The 15,796-nt window shown below is 44.5% G+C and overlaps 1 protein-coding gene across 9 annotated transcripts in view; it reads right to left on the minus strand.

Moving 5' to 3' along the window:
• HYDIN (HYDIN axonemal central pair apparatus protein) overlaps positions 1–15,796 on the minus strand; it is a 491,920-nt gene that overhangs the window by 135,582 nt on the left and 340,542 nt on the right. For 8 of the 9 annotated variants that reach the window (XM_063611543.1, XM_055298611.2, XM_063611544.1 and 5 more), the window contains 5 exons: positions 13,123–13,291; positions 10,359–10,538; positions 8,048–8,221; positions 3,795–3,968; positions 834–1,048 (listed from right to left, as the gene is read on the minus strand). In XM_063611543.1, the coding sequence (XP_063467613.1) occupies positions 834–1,048; positions 3,795–3,968; positions 8,048–8,221; positions 10,359–10,538; positions 13,123–13,291 (912 nt within the window). The remainder of the gene's footprint in view (positions 1–833; positions 1,049–3,794; positions 3,969–8,047; positions 8,222–10,358; positions 10,539–13,122; positions 13,292–15,796) is intronic. The other variant, XM_055298612.2, reaches the window with a different exon arrangement.

The following is a 15,796-nucleotide window of genomic DNA, read 5'->3' on the forward strand; positions in this document are numbered from 1 at the left end:
TTACTGACCCCAAATGAAGCCGGCTCTCTTCTTTAATTGTGCTGAATTCTGCCCTTCCTACTGCCTCCCATCATTCCCTCTTGAGTGGATCGCCACATGACACTTCTCCTGGGACTCCATTCTTTATAGACCTGCTTCTACTTCTTTTCTGAGAATGGACTCTCCTGACCCTGGCTTTGCCCCTCTACTACTCTCTCATTTTTTTCCCTTCACTTTCAAACATCATAAAAGCCTACACTCACTTGATTTCACTTCTCCACCTACAACTCACTACTCACTGCACCCACTGTCTCTGGCTTCAGCAGCACCGGCCAGTCGGCTGAGACTGCTAAGTTCCTTGGCGCATTGCTCAAATGCTGCGACTTCTTTCTGACTTTCCAGGACTCCCCCTGCAGCCCTCCCACAACTTAGATTAATGGTTTCATCCTTAACTTCCTTTAGAATTAGGTTGAGCCATAGGAAATTGCTGTTACGGAGTTCTAAACGGATTGAATTTTGGCAATTTTCTGTGGCTCAGCCTAATTCCCTTTTCACACTTCTTTTGTAACTAATTTCACTTTATTGCAAATGTTTGCAAATGTGGTTATCTCCTTCATTAGACTCTTGGTGCAGGGATTCTGCTTTCTTTATTTGCACTTTGCCAGTGCCTACAGAATAAAAGATGCTTGCTGAGCACCAGCTGGCTGAATGCCCCTTTCAGAAGGAGGGGTGCAGGGACAGCACTCAGGCTGGCCTGGTGAGAACACTGCAAGGATGAAGAGCACTGACCTGGCTGCAGGATGCTGGGGAGGAAGAAGATCCCAGCCCTCCTGTGGTAGAGCCCTGATTTGTACCTGTGATGTTTCAGACTGGTGTGAGTGATGCTGCTTCTGTGACCCGGAGCCATGGCTGTCTGCCTTGCTTTTGGTGATCACCACACTCCCACGAACACTCTTCCCAGGTTTAATTTCCGGGGCCACCAGAGTCATCTCGGAGGCTAACTTGCCCAAGGTCTCAGTGCTCAGTCGTCCTTGCCCTATGACGTTTTGACCCACAGCAGCCTCCTGAGCTATAAGGAGAGGGAGAATTTTTATTAAAAGTCACCTTAGAATCACAAAAAATGACAGTGGGGATGGCACCCTGAAGTCCGTTCTGTCCAACAGACATATAATGTGAACCACATATGTATGTAATTTAAACATTTCTAGTAGCCACATTAAAAAGGTAAAAATTAATTTTAGGGACATATTTTAACCCAATATACACAAAATGTGATCATTTTAACATGTAATGTATAAAAATTGCTGTGTTATTTCCAACTCTTTTCTTTATATCACATCTTCAGGGTTCTCATGGGTGCCGTACATTCACCACACACCTCTGTTTGGACCAGCCGGGTTCACGTGCTCAGCAACCCCCAGGGCCAGTGGCTACTGTATGGCACAGACAGGTTTGGGTTCACTGCCACCACTTCATTCCAGCCTACCGACTCCACAGTGACAACAGATGCAGGAGAGATGTGAGGGCCTAACCCCTCCATTGCAAAGGCTCTATCCAAAGATCCCAGGGACCTCCCAACTGGGAAATTCAGCCACCCTCTACTCAGGGCTCATTCTATTTGGGCTTCCAGCAGTCTCTAATTCTGTTCATTTCTTTATTCAATGAATCCTTTATGAATCTTTATTATGTGTCAACTATGCCAGGCATTCTTCCAGGTGCTGGGACTACAGTGGGGAAAATTAACACAAGCCCCTGCCTCCAGGGCTTACATGGGGTCGGGGCAGACAATGAAGGAGGTAGATCAGTATTAGGTTAGCTAGACAAGTGGGCTGTGAGATCAGGCCAGCAGGAAGGCTCCCTGTCCAGCAGGACTCTGAGGGATGTGAAACTCCTCCTCGCTTCTCCCTTTCCTAAGGCTCTGGGGCCCTTTCCTTGACTTCCCTGATAGTCCCTGTGACCCTAGCTCTGCTGTCTCTGTCTTCCTGGCTTCCCCATGACCGCTCCTGAAATGTAGGTGTTCCCCATGGTCCTAACCCGCCTCGTCCATTCCTCCTGGCTCATTCTGGGCTTTTCTGGCTGCTTCATCTACCCTAGTGGTTTCATGAAGAAGGACTCTCCCAGCTCTGTCTCTAGCTTGATGTTACTTTCTCAGAGTAACATCAGGAGCTCAAATTCACCCTTAGGCACAGGACATAAACATGGCTCCACAGATCACTATGGAACGTAGATTATTTCACAGAAAAGGAAATAAAAAATTTAAGAGAACCAGCATTAGGGCATAGCCAGAGGTTCTCACTAAAGAGCTATTTCTCTTATCTTCCCAGCAAAGAATCTTCCATTTGCCTAAGTGTCCCACGCAGAGGTATTGAAGGGAGGGGACAACCCTGAAAGTCCCAGCCAGTTTTATCAACTAGCAGGCTGAAAGCATGCTTGGGACGATGTCATGCCATGGGCACTGACATAGAAATGCTTCTGCTCTGAGCAGGCGCTCTGCTTGGTGTTTAGTATATTTTCCCATCGAGCAGCTGCTCGCCTGCCCCAAAGGTCCTCAGATAACCTGATGGAGCCAGAATTCTCAACTTTTTGTAGGAAGGCCACACCAGACCTCCCCACTGTGGGATTCCAAAACTCAATTCAGGCTAGGCACAGCGGCTCAATCCCGTAATCCCAGCACTTTGGGAGGACTGCTTGAGGCCAAGAGTTCGAGACCAGCGTGGACAACATAGCGAGACCCTAAAAATTTGCCAGGCATGGTGGTGCATGCCTGTAATACCAGCTACTCTGGAGGCGAATGTGGGAGGATTGCTTGAGCCCAGGAGGCTGCAGTGTGCTATGATGGCGCCACTGTACTCCAGCTTGGGTGACAGAGAGATACCCTGTCTCAAAAAAAAAAAAAAAAAAGAAAGAAAGAAAGAAAGAAAGAAAGAAAACAACCCCCTCCCCCAAACCCAACCCAATTTATTTTCTTCTCCAGCAAACTTTCACTTCCTCTTGTGTTCCCTATCTGGGTACATGACATCACTCTCTCCTGGTTTCTGTGGCTAGGAAGCTGGGCGTGGCCATCTTGAATCCCTCTGACTCCTTCAATTCTCCACCATGCAGGTGGCTGTCGGGTTGGCCGGCCCAGGCCCATTTGTCTGCAGCTTCACTATCGCTTCCTTTACGTGATAGTCAAGGGCTGCCTTCCTATTGTGATTTTCTGATCATTTCTCCATAGTGTGAAACTGTCCCAATAGCTCTTTTCCTTGAACATAAAACTCAAATTCCTAATCTTGGCATTCAAGGTCAACAATGATTGGCCTCAACCTGCCTTCCCACCCCTAATTTATGACCAGTTTCCCTGCTTTTTTGGTCTGGAATGTCCTTGTCCCCATCTTTGCCTACTAACATTCTCTTGCTTCTTCAAACCCATTTCCTTGAAAACTTCCCAAATCACCCTTGTTGGAATCCATTCATCCCAAAGTCGCTCTTTCAAAGAAGCTGGTATTTCTGTTGCAAAATTATTTTCCTCTGCTCTGAGTGACCCCATGTCTGCTTCCCCCACCAGGTGTCAGACTTCCAAAGGTGTGGGCTGTGTCTTATTCATTGTCCTGGTCCCCACAGTGGCAAGAGCACGCTGGCATTGGGCAGGGCAGGAGAACCAGGAATGCTTCGTGAAGAGAATTCTCCTCTGGGCTATGAATTTGGCAGCATGCTGTAGGGCAGACTTCAACCAGGCTGTGGGAGGAGAGCTCAGTGGGGCACAGGGAAGATGGGTGTTGCCAGTGGGGGTGCTGGTGACTTGACCACAAAAACCTGAGAGAATGGGCTCTTACCAGCCTCCTCTCCTTCCTTCATGGACTGCTCTATGGCAGCCCTGATGCAGAGCTCACGGGCCCGGATCCCTGGGACGTTGTTGCTGTCGGCCACAGCTTCCAGCACAATGGAGTCGATGCTCAGGCAGGCTGCGTTGTAGTACTTGGCCACGTTGACGGCGTTGGCTGACTTTCCTATCAAAAAGACCAGGGGGTTGAATTTCATGGTGCGCATTTGCTCAGTGTCCCAGACAGAAAAGGTCTCAAGAACAGAGGTCCCTGGAAAGTGATCTCTCTGAGTGCTCTGCCTCCTTCCCATGTGGCTGGAGGTGTTAGCAGCAAAGAGAAGGAAGACCTCAGCCTGGAGTCAGGGCCGTGGGTCTGATTCTAACCCTGCCACTGATGCATGCGTGCTGTGGCAATCTGCATCCTCGCTGGGTTTTCCCTCAGTTTAAAAAGCAGATTCTTTTTTTCTTTTTTTTTTTTTGGAGATGGAGTCTCACTCTGTCACCCAGGCTGGAGTGCAGTGGCGAGATCTCAGCTCACTGCAACCTCTGCCTCCTGGTTTCAAGCGATTCTCCTGCCTCAGCCTCCCAAGTAGCTGGATTACAGGCACCCACCACCATATCTGGCTAATTTTTTGTATTTTTAGTAGAGATGGGGTTTCACCATGTTGGCCAGGCTGGTCTCAAACTCCTAACCTCAAATGATCCACCTGCCTTGGCCTCCCAAAGTGCTGGGATTACAGGTGTCAGCCACTGCACAGGGTCTGTTTAAGAAACAGGTTCTATCAGATGATCTTTAAAATATTTTGTAGTTCCTCCTGTCTCTGATTCTAATAGGAAAACTTTTTTATTTTAAAGAATAACTTGTGTTGATTTCTTTTCTCATTTCAAGGTACTTTCATTACAAAAAAAAAGCAGACAATTCAGACAGACAAGAGAAAAGAAAAAAAAAATCCATCATCCACTTATTCAGGGATAGTACAGTTAGCCTATGGTCGCTAAGTACACATGTAACTGTATTTCTTATAAAAAAAGAAATAGGTTATGTGGTAGGCTGAATAATGGCTCCTCCAAAGATTTCCACCTGCAAATATGTTACCTTCTACGATAAAAGAGACTTTGCAGATGTGATTAACTTACAGATCTTGATATGGGGGGTTAGCCTGGATTATCCAACTGGGTGCAATGGGTCCCCATGAGAGGAGAGCAGGAGGGTTGGAGTCAGAGCAGGTCAATCGACCATGGAAGCAGCAGGAGAGACTGGGAGATGCTATGCTGATGGCTGGGAAGGAGGAGGAAGGGGCCAGGAACCAAGGGTTGCAGGCAACATTTCTAGAAGCTAGAAGAGACAAGGAAACAGATTGTCCCCCAGATCCTCCAAGAAAGAACACAGCCACGCTCACCCATTTTAGACTTCTGTCCTCCAGACCTATGAGAGTATAAATTTGCATTATGTGAAGCCATGAAGTTTGTGGTCACTTGTTATAGTAGCAACGGGACACCAATACTAACTACACACCATGAGTATGGCACCCTTTCTCATGTAAAATGATATATCATGAACAACTTTCCATTAATTCAATACACTTGTATGACCCTGTTTTTATTGTGGTAAAATATACATAACAGTTGTCACTTAAATCATTTATAAGTATATGGTTTAGTGGTTCTAAGTACATTCATATTGCTGTGCCCCCATCACCACCATCCACCTCCAGAACACTGTCATCTTCCCAAACTGAAACTCTGTACCCATTAAACTATAACTCCCCAATACCCACCACCCTCCCAGCCCCTTGGAAACCATCATCCTGTCTTTCCTTCTATCTCTATGAATTTGACCAGTCTCGGTACCTCATCTAAGCGGAGTCATACAGTGTTTGTCCTTTTGTGACTGTCCTATTTCACCTTGCATAAGGTCCTCAAGGTTCTTCCATGTTGTAGCATGTGTCAGAATTTCCTTCCTTTTTTTTTGAGATGGAGTCTCGCCCTGTAGCCCAGGCTGGAGTGCAATGGCACGATCTTGGCTCACTGCAATCTCTGCCTCCCGGGTTCAAACGATTCTCCTGCCTCAGCCTCCTGAGTAGCTGGGATTACAGGTACCTGCTACCATGCCCGGCTAATTTTTGTATTTTTAGTAGAGACAGGGTTTCACCATGTTGGCCAGGCTGGTCTCGAACTCCTGACTTCATGATCTACCCACCGCAGCCTCCCACAGTGCTGGGATTACAGACGTGAGCCACCACGCCCTGTCCATTTCCTTCCTTGTTAAGGCTGAATAGCATCACATCGTACTGTATTTTGTTTTTTCCCTTCAGCCACTGATGACCATTTGGATTGTTTCCACCTTTTGGCTATTGTGATTAATGCTGCTACGAACATGGGTGTACAAGACACTGTTTTTAATGGCAATAAAATTCACCATATAAATGTACTGTGGCCTGATTAACCGGTCCCCCATACTGAATTTTGTAATTGCTCCCGAGTTTCTATTACAGCATACAGTGCTGCAGTGAACATTCAAGCAGTTCATCTTGTCCACATCATTAATTATTTTTTGTAAGAAATTTTTAGAAGTAACATTGCCAAGTCAGTCTGCACATATATTTCTTTCTCTTTTTAAATAATTTAATGTCTTGGATTTTTTCTCTAATATTTTAACATTTTAAAATTACGTAAAGAATACAATTCAAACAATTCAGAGATGTATACGTTCCAAATGAGGTGTCTTCCTTCTCCTTCTTAATCCCCTCTCTGAGGTCAGCAATTTAACAGTTTGGGGATAATCCTTATGTATATGGATTATAAACAAAAGAGTCTCTTATTGCCTTCAAAAGTTATATGTGCTAACTTCACCACAAACAAAAGAGGCAAAATAACTTATATTGATCAGTCTGATTTTGACATAGACTGTTGAGCTGTTCTTCATGAAGATTCTGTGAAAGCTGTAAGGTTCCATAAAAATGTCAGGCTTGTTATTACTGTAGTTCACACTCTAATAGGCTTTTCACCTGCAGATGAGAAGTGACTGAGCCTCCACTAGAACAGGGCTGGTGGCTCCTTCCAGGTCAGTGCATTTTTGGTGTTAACTCTCCAGCTGTCTGCAGTTTCTATGGATCCATCAACCATCCTTCCCACATTCCTTCTAGTGCAACACTAAAATGGCCTGAGCCTCTGCAGGTGTGTTTGTGTAGGGGGTCTTCAAAACATTGCCAATTATGTTCTTACTTGCCTTGTTTGATTTCTGCCTGTTGCCCACACATCTGGCCTCCTTTTTTAGGTCCTGGTTTACAACTTCTCAAGGAAAGGTTCTTCAAAGGAAGGGGTAATGAATTGTGACATTTTTAGATTCCTGGACCTCTCAGTGATTAGAACATCAAAAATGCTCCATAAATGTTGTCTGTATGAGTGATAGTAATTGGGTCAGAACAAGATTTCATGGCCCTTCGTCAAGTAAGCTGAAGCTAAGGGAGGTGGCAGGGCATCCTCCCAACATCCCTCTGCTCTGCCGCTTTCTAACCGGGTGACCTTGGGCAGATGTCCTTGAATTTCTCTGAACCTTAGCTTCCCATAAGGTAGGGGAAATCAAATTCTCTTTTCTGAGTGGTTATGAAGTTTAAATAGACAAATGGATGGGAAGGAGCTCTGTAAACTGCAAATTACTATACAAATAAGATTTTTTTTCCCAATGTAGGTGATTTTGCTCCTTTGGGTTTATGGTGAAGTTAGCACATGTAATTTTGGAGGTAATAAATGATTCTTGTTAAAAAATCCTTTCTTTATCAAGGGCTCACCCCTTGACTGGTTTATGGTTAGGAAAATATTCCTCGAGAATATTTAGCATGTGATGGAAGTTTCTTTTCAATGAGGATTCACACTGCAGATATGGTTATAATTGTGAATGCCAATAGTCATCATAGTAATAATAATGATAACATCAACAGCTTTTTGTTTGAGTATTTACTATGTGCCAAGTATTGAGATAAGCATTTTATATAAATGTTCTCATTAAATTCTCATGACTACCCTATAAAATAGATAGTGTTAATACCACTTTACGGACAGGGAAACTGAGCACAGACAACTTAGTTAATTTTCCCAAAGGCACACAGCTATTAATGTATAATCACTACCCTATGCCGTTCCTCAAATAAAGTCATTAGTATTTGCCATGACCACACAGCTGATGTTGCCACTCTGGAAGCCGCAGAGTTTACAGAGAAGACATGGCACTGCTGGTCTTAACCTCCCCTCAGAATTGTTGCCTACCTGACAAGGGTGTCCCGTGAATGATAACGGCGATGCCTTTCCGGTTCTTGGCCAGGCGGCCTTCTGCAGAAATGTCAATGCCCAGGTGGCGAGCGATTGCTTTGCTCACTGGGTTGTTTTCTACCTCTCCAACTTCCTCCATTGAGTGGCTGTCAATGCTCTGAAGCTTGTCAGCTGCAAATTTAAAATATATGTGTGTGCACACATGGCATGCATGCTACACAGCCGGAATTTACATGGGTACTGATGGAAATGGGAATGGATATTTCTTTTTAAATGCTGTTTTTTTAAATGGCAAACATTGCAGCAGTCCCCACTTGTAGTGTATGAGAAGGCCCTTTTGGGCTAATAATTTGTTTATAGCTACTAAAATAAAAAAACAGATTTTTTGACTCTACTTTCATTTTGGGGAATCTCTCTTGCTGAAAAGTAGAAAGGACATTTGTGCAGAAAGGAGGATGGCTTACAGTGGCAAAATATTAGAAACTAGTGAAATCTGCAGCATTAAGGGAAATGGCTGAATAAATGATGGCAAATTCATATTATAGAACCAATACACAGCAGCTATTAAAATGATGGCTTCGGTATCACAGACTAGTCAACTATAGCCCACAGGCCAAATCTGTCCTGCTGCTTGTTTTCGTAAATAAAGTTGTATTGGAACATAACCACATCCTTTGATTACATATTGTCTTTGTCATCACAGCCACCCTCCAAAGGCAGAGTTGAGTAGTTTCGGCAGAGACTGTATAGCCTTCAAAGCCCCAAATATTTACTATCTGGCCTTTTATGGGAAAAGTTTGCCAAACCTTGATTTATTAAATGCATTGGCCTAGAGGAACGTCTAGAAAAAAGCAAGCGGCAGGATCATATGTGTATTAATTGTAGAGTAGTGTGCAGCCAGATACATATAGTCATCCCAAATACATTCAGTGTTTTAATAACAAAACTAGGATGACGCTCTGAATTTTGCACTGTAACTTGCTTTTCACATAATATATCGTGGACATCTTTCCATTTACTTAAATACAGGTCTAGCTCATTCTGTTTTTTTTTTTTTTTTTCTTGAGATGGCATCTCGCTCTGTTGCCAGGCTAGAGTGCAAATGGCACAATCTTGGCTCACTGCAACCTCTGCCTCCCGGGTTCAAGTGATTCTCCTGCCTCAGCCTCCCACGTAGCTGGGACTACAGGCATGTGCCACCATGCCCGGCTAATTTTTTGTATTTTTAGTAGAGACAGGGTTTCATCATGTTAGCCAGGATGGTCTCGAACTCCTGACCTCATGATCCGCCTGCCTTGGCCTCCCAAAGTGCTGGAATTACAGCGTGAGCCACCTTGCCCGGCCTAGCTCATTCTTTTTAAATAGCTGCTAAATAACTCCCACTGTATGGCTTTGTCACAATTTCACTAGTTCCCTACTGATGGGCATTTAGATGGTTTTCATGCTTTTTTCATCCTGAGCATTGTGGTATGCTTTCTTCTCCGTGGGATGTCCAGGGTCAGCCCTGGAGGAGCCCAGGCATGGGGAACAGAGTCAGGGTGTGTGGGGTGGGGAGGGCTGCTCGGAGAGACCAGGAGCCACTTGGGGGCCCGTCAATATAGCCAGGGTGGATTAAATATGAGGCATGGAGCCAGAAATTTCTGTCTTTAATTTCAGTTTTGCCGTTACATGCTCCTGACTTAACTTACCTGGTTGATGAGGGCTATGAATGACGACTTAGCTCCCTAAAGATCTCCTGAGCCTCACCCATGATTCCTGTTCTGGGGGTGGGCACAGGACAAGGTTGCTTATGCCTTATCATGGTTTATAATGACCAGCAAATGGCCCCCATGAACCAGTTTCACTGAATCTAATTTTCTAAATATGGTTCCAATATCTTGTAAAACTTGGGGAAAATAAATGCCATAAAATGGGCCCATAATGCTGGGAGGTGAAGAGAAGAGCTCTCTAATGGCCCAACTCAGGGGACACTGGGGAGAATGTCCCCCATCCCCATAATGTTTCTCTAAACACCTTCCAGGCTGCCGGAATCTTAGCAGGAAAGATTCAGGCCTTCATTTAGTCTAGTTGAAACACAAATTACTGTGGCAAGAATGTATTGTATGCTAAGCTCATCAGCCAGCTCTCAAGCTTGTATCCTACTGTGAGCGGCAGATCAGAGCTTCTCCGGAGGGCAGCTGTGGTGGGCCAGGCAGGATGGGCTAGGAGCCATACTAGGAGGCTTGGAGAAAGTGACAAGGTACTGAATATTGTCTTCCTACTTCTGCTTGGAGAGAACTAGTATCAAAACATTAAAATGCTCGGTTACTTTGGAACATGATTTTTTCCAGGCTTTCCTCATCCTCCTCTTCCTCTAGATAGGTTTTGGACTCAACCAACAGGGCGTGCCACTCTTCCAGGTTGGATGTGACAGAGATCCCTCGGCTCAGCGATGTCCTCTTCGTGCTATTGGAAGTTCCCTGATCTGATGAGGTTATATCTCCCTCTTCTGCCAGGGAGCAAAGGATGAAAACACCAGGGGAAGAGTTGGGAGGGGGACAACGGAGATGGGGGCAGAAAAGGAAAAAAAAGATGAAGAGGAGATTCACCATACGGGCTCCTATCACCCTGGACCATTCAACCCAAATAAACAGGAACTGCAGTCAGTCGGCTATTCCTCAGTCTCTCTGTGCACACTGTTTCTACATTTTAACATTTGTTTAGGAACTAAAATTATACATTTGCTTAGAAAATGTGGAAAACTCAGAAGAGCTAAAAATGATGGAATTCAGCTACAAAAAGAGGTGGAGATAGACAAAGAAATGGTGACAGAGAAATTGTACTAAATTTTATCATACCAGCACAGGAGAGCTGCAACCTCTCAGATTTTTAATTTTTAATTGTTTGAAACTAAGCTTGGGGTTATATTGTACATACTTATGTGTAGCCTGCTTTCCCCTTTAATTTATCATGACCATTTCCTGTGTCATTGTTAGGGACAGCTATCCTTTTGTTGGCCCAACACCTTCCTCATTGATTGCCCATTGTTCTATAGCATTTCAGGGGTGCAGTGGGCTGTGACTGTATAAGGTGATCCCCCTCTGCTACAGGGCAAGACATTCCCTTTGTCACACAAGGTAGAAACTGAGCCAGAGGTGTTGCAGCTCTCTTGTGAATGGTGGTCCTGTGACTTGGGGCTGTGGGCCTTCCCTGGAAGGAAGGGAAGCAGAGAAGGATGATCTATAGCGTGAGAGCAGAGTGAGTAGACAAAGCTCATCAGAGAGGCACTGGTGAGAAGCAGGGCATGTGCCTTTCTGGGTTCCCTCTGCACCCACTGATCCCGGCTTAGATCACCTTCCATTGGGCCAGATGGATAAGGGAGCCCGCAATCATGGTGTGTGAGGACAAGGGGAACACCAAGGCCTTCTCTGCCTTTGGGAGGTCCTTTGTACATTGCAGCCCTTGCCGCCCTGCCTTGGGCTGCTGGGCAGTCTCTCTGATGGTGTGTCTCTCCTCACACTCTCTTCATGACTGTGAGCTCTCAAAGGTAGGGATTCATTGCGTTTTCTGATTTTTTTTCCCCGGCACTTTTTTCACTAATTTTTTTTTCCACCACTTCAGCTCAGTGCTTGCAACACAGTGGGTCCTTGTGATGGGCTTAATGGTGTTCTTTCCCAATTCATATGTGGAAGTCCTAACCCCCGAGTGTCTCAGAATGTGACTGCATTTGGAGATAGGACCTTTGAAAAGGTAATTAAGATAAGATGAGGTCACATGGGTGGGTCCCAATCCAGTAGGACTGGTGTCCTTATGAGGAGAGGAGATTAGGACACAGACACACACAGAAGGAAGACCAGGTGAAGACACAGGGAAAAGACAGCCAACTGCAAGACCGGATTCAGAAGAAAGCAACCCTGCTGATACTCAGCCTTGGACTTCTAGCCTTCAGATTTGGGAGAAAAGAAACTTCTGTTGGTTAGGCCACCCAGTGTGTGGTATTTGCAATGGCAGCCCTAGCAAACTCAAGGAACGTGACTAGGAGACGGGGTGGGTGGCAGCTGTCTTCTCTCATCTTCTCCTTTTAAGCCAAACTAGTGGTCTCTGATTAGCTTCTATTCCTGGACAATGATACAGGTCCAAGGGCAGGAAAAATAATTCCATTCAATCCATTAATGCATTCACTCACACAGCACCCATTTATTGGGCACTATTGGGTCTACTGCTGTTCCATGCACTGGTTTTACACGTGGGGAATATTTGATCAATGCCTTTACAGGGACTTCTTGGCTAGTGGTAGAGGCAGTGTAAAGAAAATAATTACGTGTATGACTGTTACACAGATGAAAGCAAGTAAAAACAAGGCGGGAATATTTCCAGGATGAGGTTACAGAGAAGCAGTAAAGAGAAGATGCATCGTCATAAGTCACACAGTCCCACAAGTCAGCGAGGAACCTTTATGGCCAAGCACACAAGAGCCCCTGGGCAGATGATGGGATAACTCAGGGGTGGTAGGCCAGAAAGGGCACAATTCTGAGAGCACAGGACAGCTCTGTCATTGGAGTTTGGCCTGAGGACTATGGAGGGGCTGGTCTTTTGCTTGTGTGAATGCCCACCCTCTGCTTTTAGGGCACCAGTTTCTACCTTGTGTGACACATTATTTTGCCTTACCTAGGTCTACCCATAGGAGGCAGTGGTTACCATCATGGACTCTGGAGTCAGAGAGCCCTGGGCTGGAATCCTGATTCTGCCATTTAAAACTGTGGAGCTGGCCTCTCTGCGCTCAGTTTCTCATCTGTACGTCCAAAGCCCTCAACGTGGCATCCAGCAAGTGTTCTTCCATCTATATTAGCTGTTTTTAGGTCATACTACCCCAACTGGGCCCTAGTGACAGCAGAATGTGTTCCATCCTCTGCATCCATAAAAAGGGGGTAACATGACCCATTTTGTAAGGGTTAGAAATAAAATACACACGGCAGGCAGCACCTTCCTGGCACCTGGCAGGTACTCAGAAACGGGTTGGTCCCAGAGCAGGGGTAATTCAGAGGGGTGAAGGCAATGGTTAGCATGAGGGGTTCTCCACGTTGAGTTCTCACCATTCTCCTGTGCCAGATTCTCCAGATATTTCGCCTTCATCTGCTCCTCTTTTGACTTCTTTATCTGCTTAAAGTACTCGTACAGTTCTGGGGGCAGCTTCTCCCCAGGGTTGCGGGGAGGCAGCAGCAGGGTGTTGTAGGAATCATAGCCCTTCAGCTTCCGCAAGATCTGCTCGAGGGGAGAACAGGAACCCTGTTGGTCTCACTAGAAATCTCCCTGCAGCTCTAAGTGGGTCTGCTCACTGATTCTGTAAAACTCCTTCTCCTGCCTGAGGCTGAGACTTGTACAAATACTTTCTGGATTTCAAAGAGTGGGGCCCTTTGGAGAGGTCTCAGAAATAGGGCTGATCTCTGAGCCTGTGGGGATACATGATCTTTATTTTGCTCCATTTCAGCCTGGGCATTTCACATGTGGAAATATATTTTCTTCTTGTTTTAAAACTAATATACACTCTTTTCCTTTTTTTCGCATGACAAAATTTCAGGACTCCATTATCTACCTTGAGTGACACATTCATTCTTAAACAATATTGTGGTTAGCAATTTTACATTAAGCAAGGGTGTGGTCTCATAAACAGATGATCCAGGGGAAAAAAAGAGGTAAAATAGTATTAAGTATGTGTATGTGTGCACATGTGTGTGAATGTGTATTAGGGCTGCCAGATAAAATAAAAGATGCCTAGTTAAATTTGAGTTTCAGATAAACAATGAAAAACTTTTTAGTATAAATATGTCCTGTGTAATATTTGAGACATACTAAAAAATATTTGTTATTTATCTGAAATTCAAATTTAACTAGACAGCCTGTATTTTTTTCTCCTAAATCTGGCAATCCTAGTGTGTATGTGTATTTATAAGACACAGTAAAATTAAGTTTTAAAAAGCATTTACTCCTTCTACAACCTGACTTATTGGTATCAAAAATCTGTTTTGTTAGGTAACCCTTCTTCAGGGTCCCCATTTTTAGTTATTTGAACACCACTGCTAATAAGCTCCATGTAAATATTTGAACACCACTGCTAATAAGCTCCATGTAAAATAAGATCCATGTAAATTCTAAAATTTACATGGAAGGGCAAAATTAAAGTATTAATGAAAAGGAATAAAAGAAGGGTACTGCCCTACCAGATGACAAGCCTTATTAGGAAGCTGTAGTAATAGACAGAGTGGCAATGATGCTGGAACAGACACATTGACCACTGAAATAGAAGAGAAAGCTCAGAACTGACCCATTTATTTATGGAACTGTGATAAAGGATAGAGGTGGCATAGAGAATCCGTGGGCAAAGGAGGCAATATGCCAAAGACGGGCTGATGCAGGGCACAAAGGCGTGGCAAACAAGCAGCAACTGGGGCAACTCCAAAGGGCCAACCCAGCTCCAGAGCTTCCTGTGTGATTAGCTGAAGTCTCCGTTGCCATCTCATCACAGTTCATCTCCGTCCGCCCAAATCTGCTGTCCTATTCTTCACAGGTGTTCCTGAGAGTGCCCCCAAAAAACCTCCCACATGCAAATCTCAAGTCTTAGATTGTGGTTTCCATGGAGCCTGACTCTTGATAGAAGGTGCTGTGCCAACAGAAGCCACTAAGGATCTCATAAATTCCTAATGAAAAGACTTTCCCCATAGGGGCAGATTCCCATTCTGAGAAAAACTTCTGGGAGCAGACTGCAAACTAAGCAGGCTATCAACACTGGAAGTAAAGAAGACAGAAGATTCAAAGGCTGAGTGGGGGAGGGTCCAGAGGAAGCAGAACCCCCACTCAGCTAAGCCACCTTCAAATTCCTGACCCACAGAAAGCACGAGATGACAAATGTTTATTGTTTTAAGTTGGTAAGTTTGGGGCTAATTTGTTATGCAGCAAAAGATAACAAATACAGCGTTGGGCGTCATGGACAGGAATACCTTATGAGGAAACAATGGAGCAACGTATTTAAAATCGTCAAGTGAAGAAAATGTAAGCCAAGAATATTGTATCTGATCTTCAAAAGTCACAGATAAATGGTTACGAATGTTTGAATACTCAGAGAATATCATTCCCATGATCTCTGCCTGAGAAATCCACCAGAGAATGAACTGTAGACAACCCAGAAGTGATGGGAGAAGCTTCATTGTAAGGATTGGTGTTGGGCATTCAATATGTCTTAGTGTAAAACTAAGACTCCATGATGGAAATTAAGTCCTGATACCTTAATACTATAAGCTCTGACAATATAGATAAAATATAAGTAGGAAATATGGGGGAAGGGTACATGAGATGACTACTCAGCTGGTATTAACTGGAAATAAAATCATTTTAAATTAGAGGATGGAAAAGGGAGAAGGAAAAAGAGATTACTAGCTAATTTTAATATTGCTCACAGGAGGGAATTAAGAGGCCGTTTCAAAGAGTAGGGCACTAAGGTTATTGGACAAAGGTGTAGCTCAAGGTAGGGGAGCAGGGTGGGAGCATGAAATGTGGATTTGGGGGAGCTGCTGGAACACAGCACAGAGGTCTCACCATGCTTATGGATAATAGGACTCAGTAGCCTTACTGTTAGTAAGAATACTGATATTACTATTTTGAAGCTATTTTATTAATTTAATTATTTTATTTTATTTTGAGACAGGGTCTCACTCTGTCACCCAGGCTGGAGTGCAGTGGTATGATCTTGGTTTACTGCAGCCTCGACCTCCC

The sequence above is a fragment of the Symphalangus syndactylus genome, chromosome 11 (genome assembly GCF_028878055.3).
Source record: "Symphalangus syndactylus isolate Jambi chromosome 11, NHGRI_mSymSyn1-v2.1_pri, whole genome shotgun sequence".
NCBI classification, from domain to species: Eukaryota; Metazoa; Chordata; class Mammalia; order Primates; family Hylobatidae; genus Symphalangus; species Symphalangus syndactylus.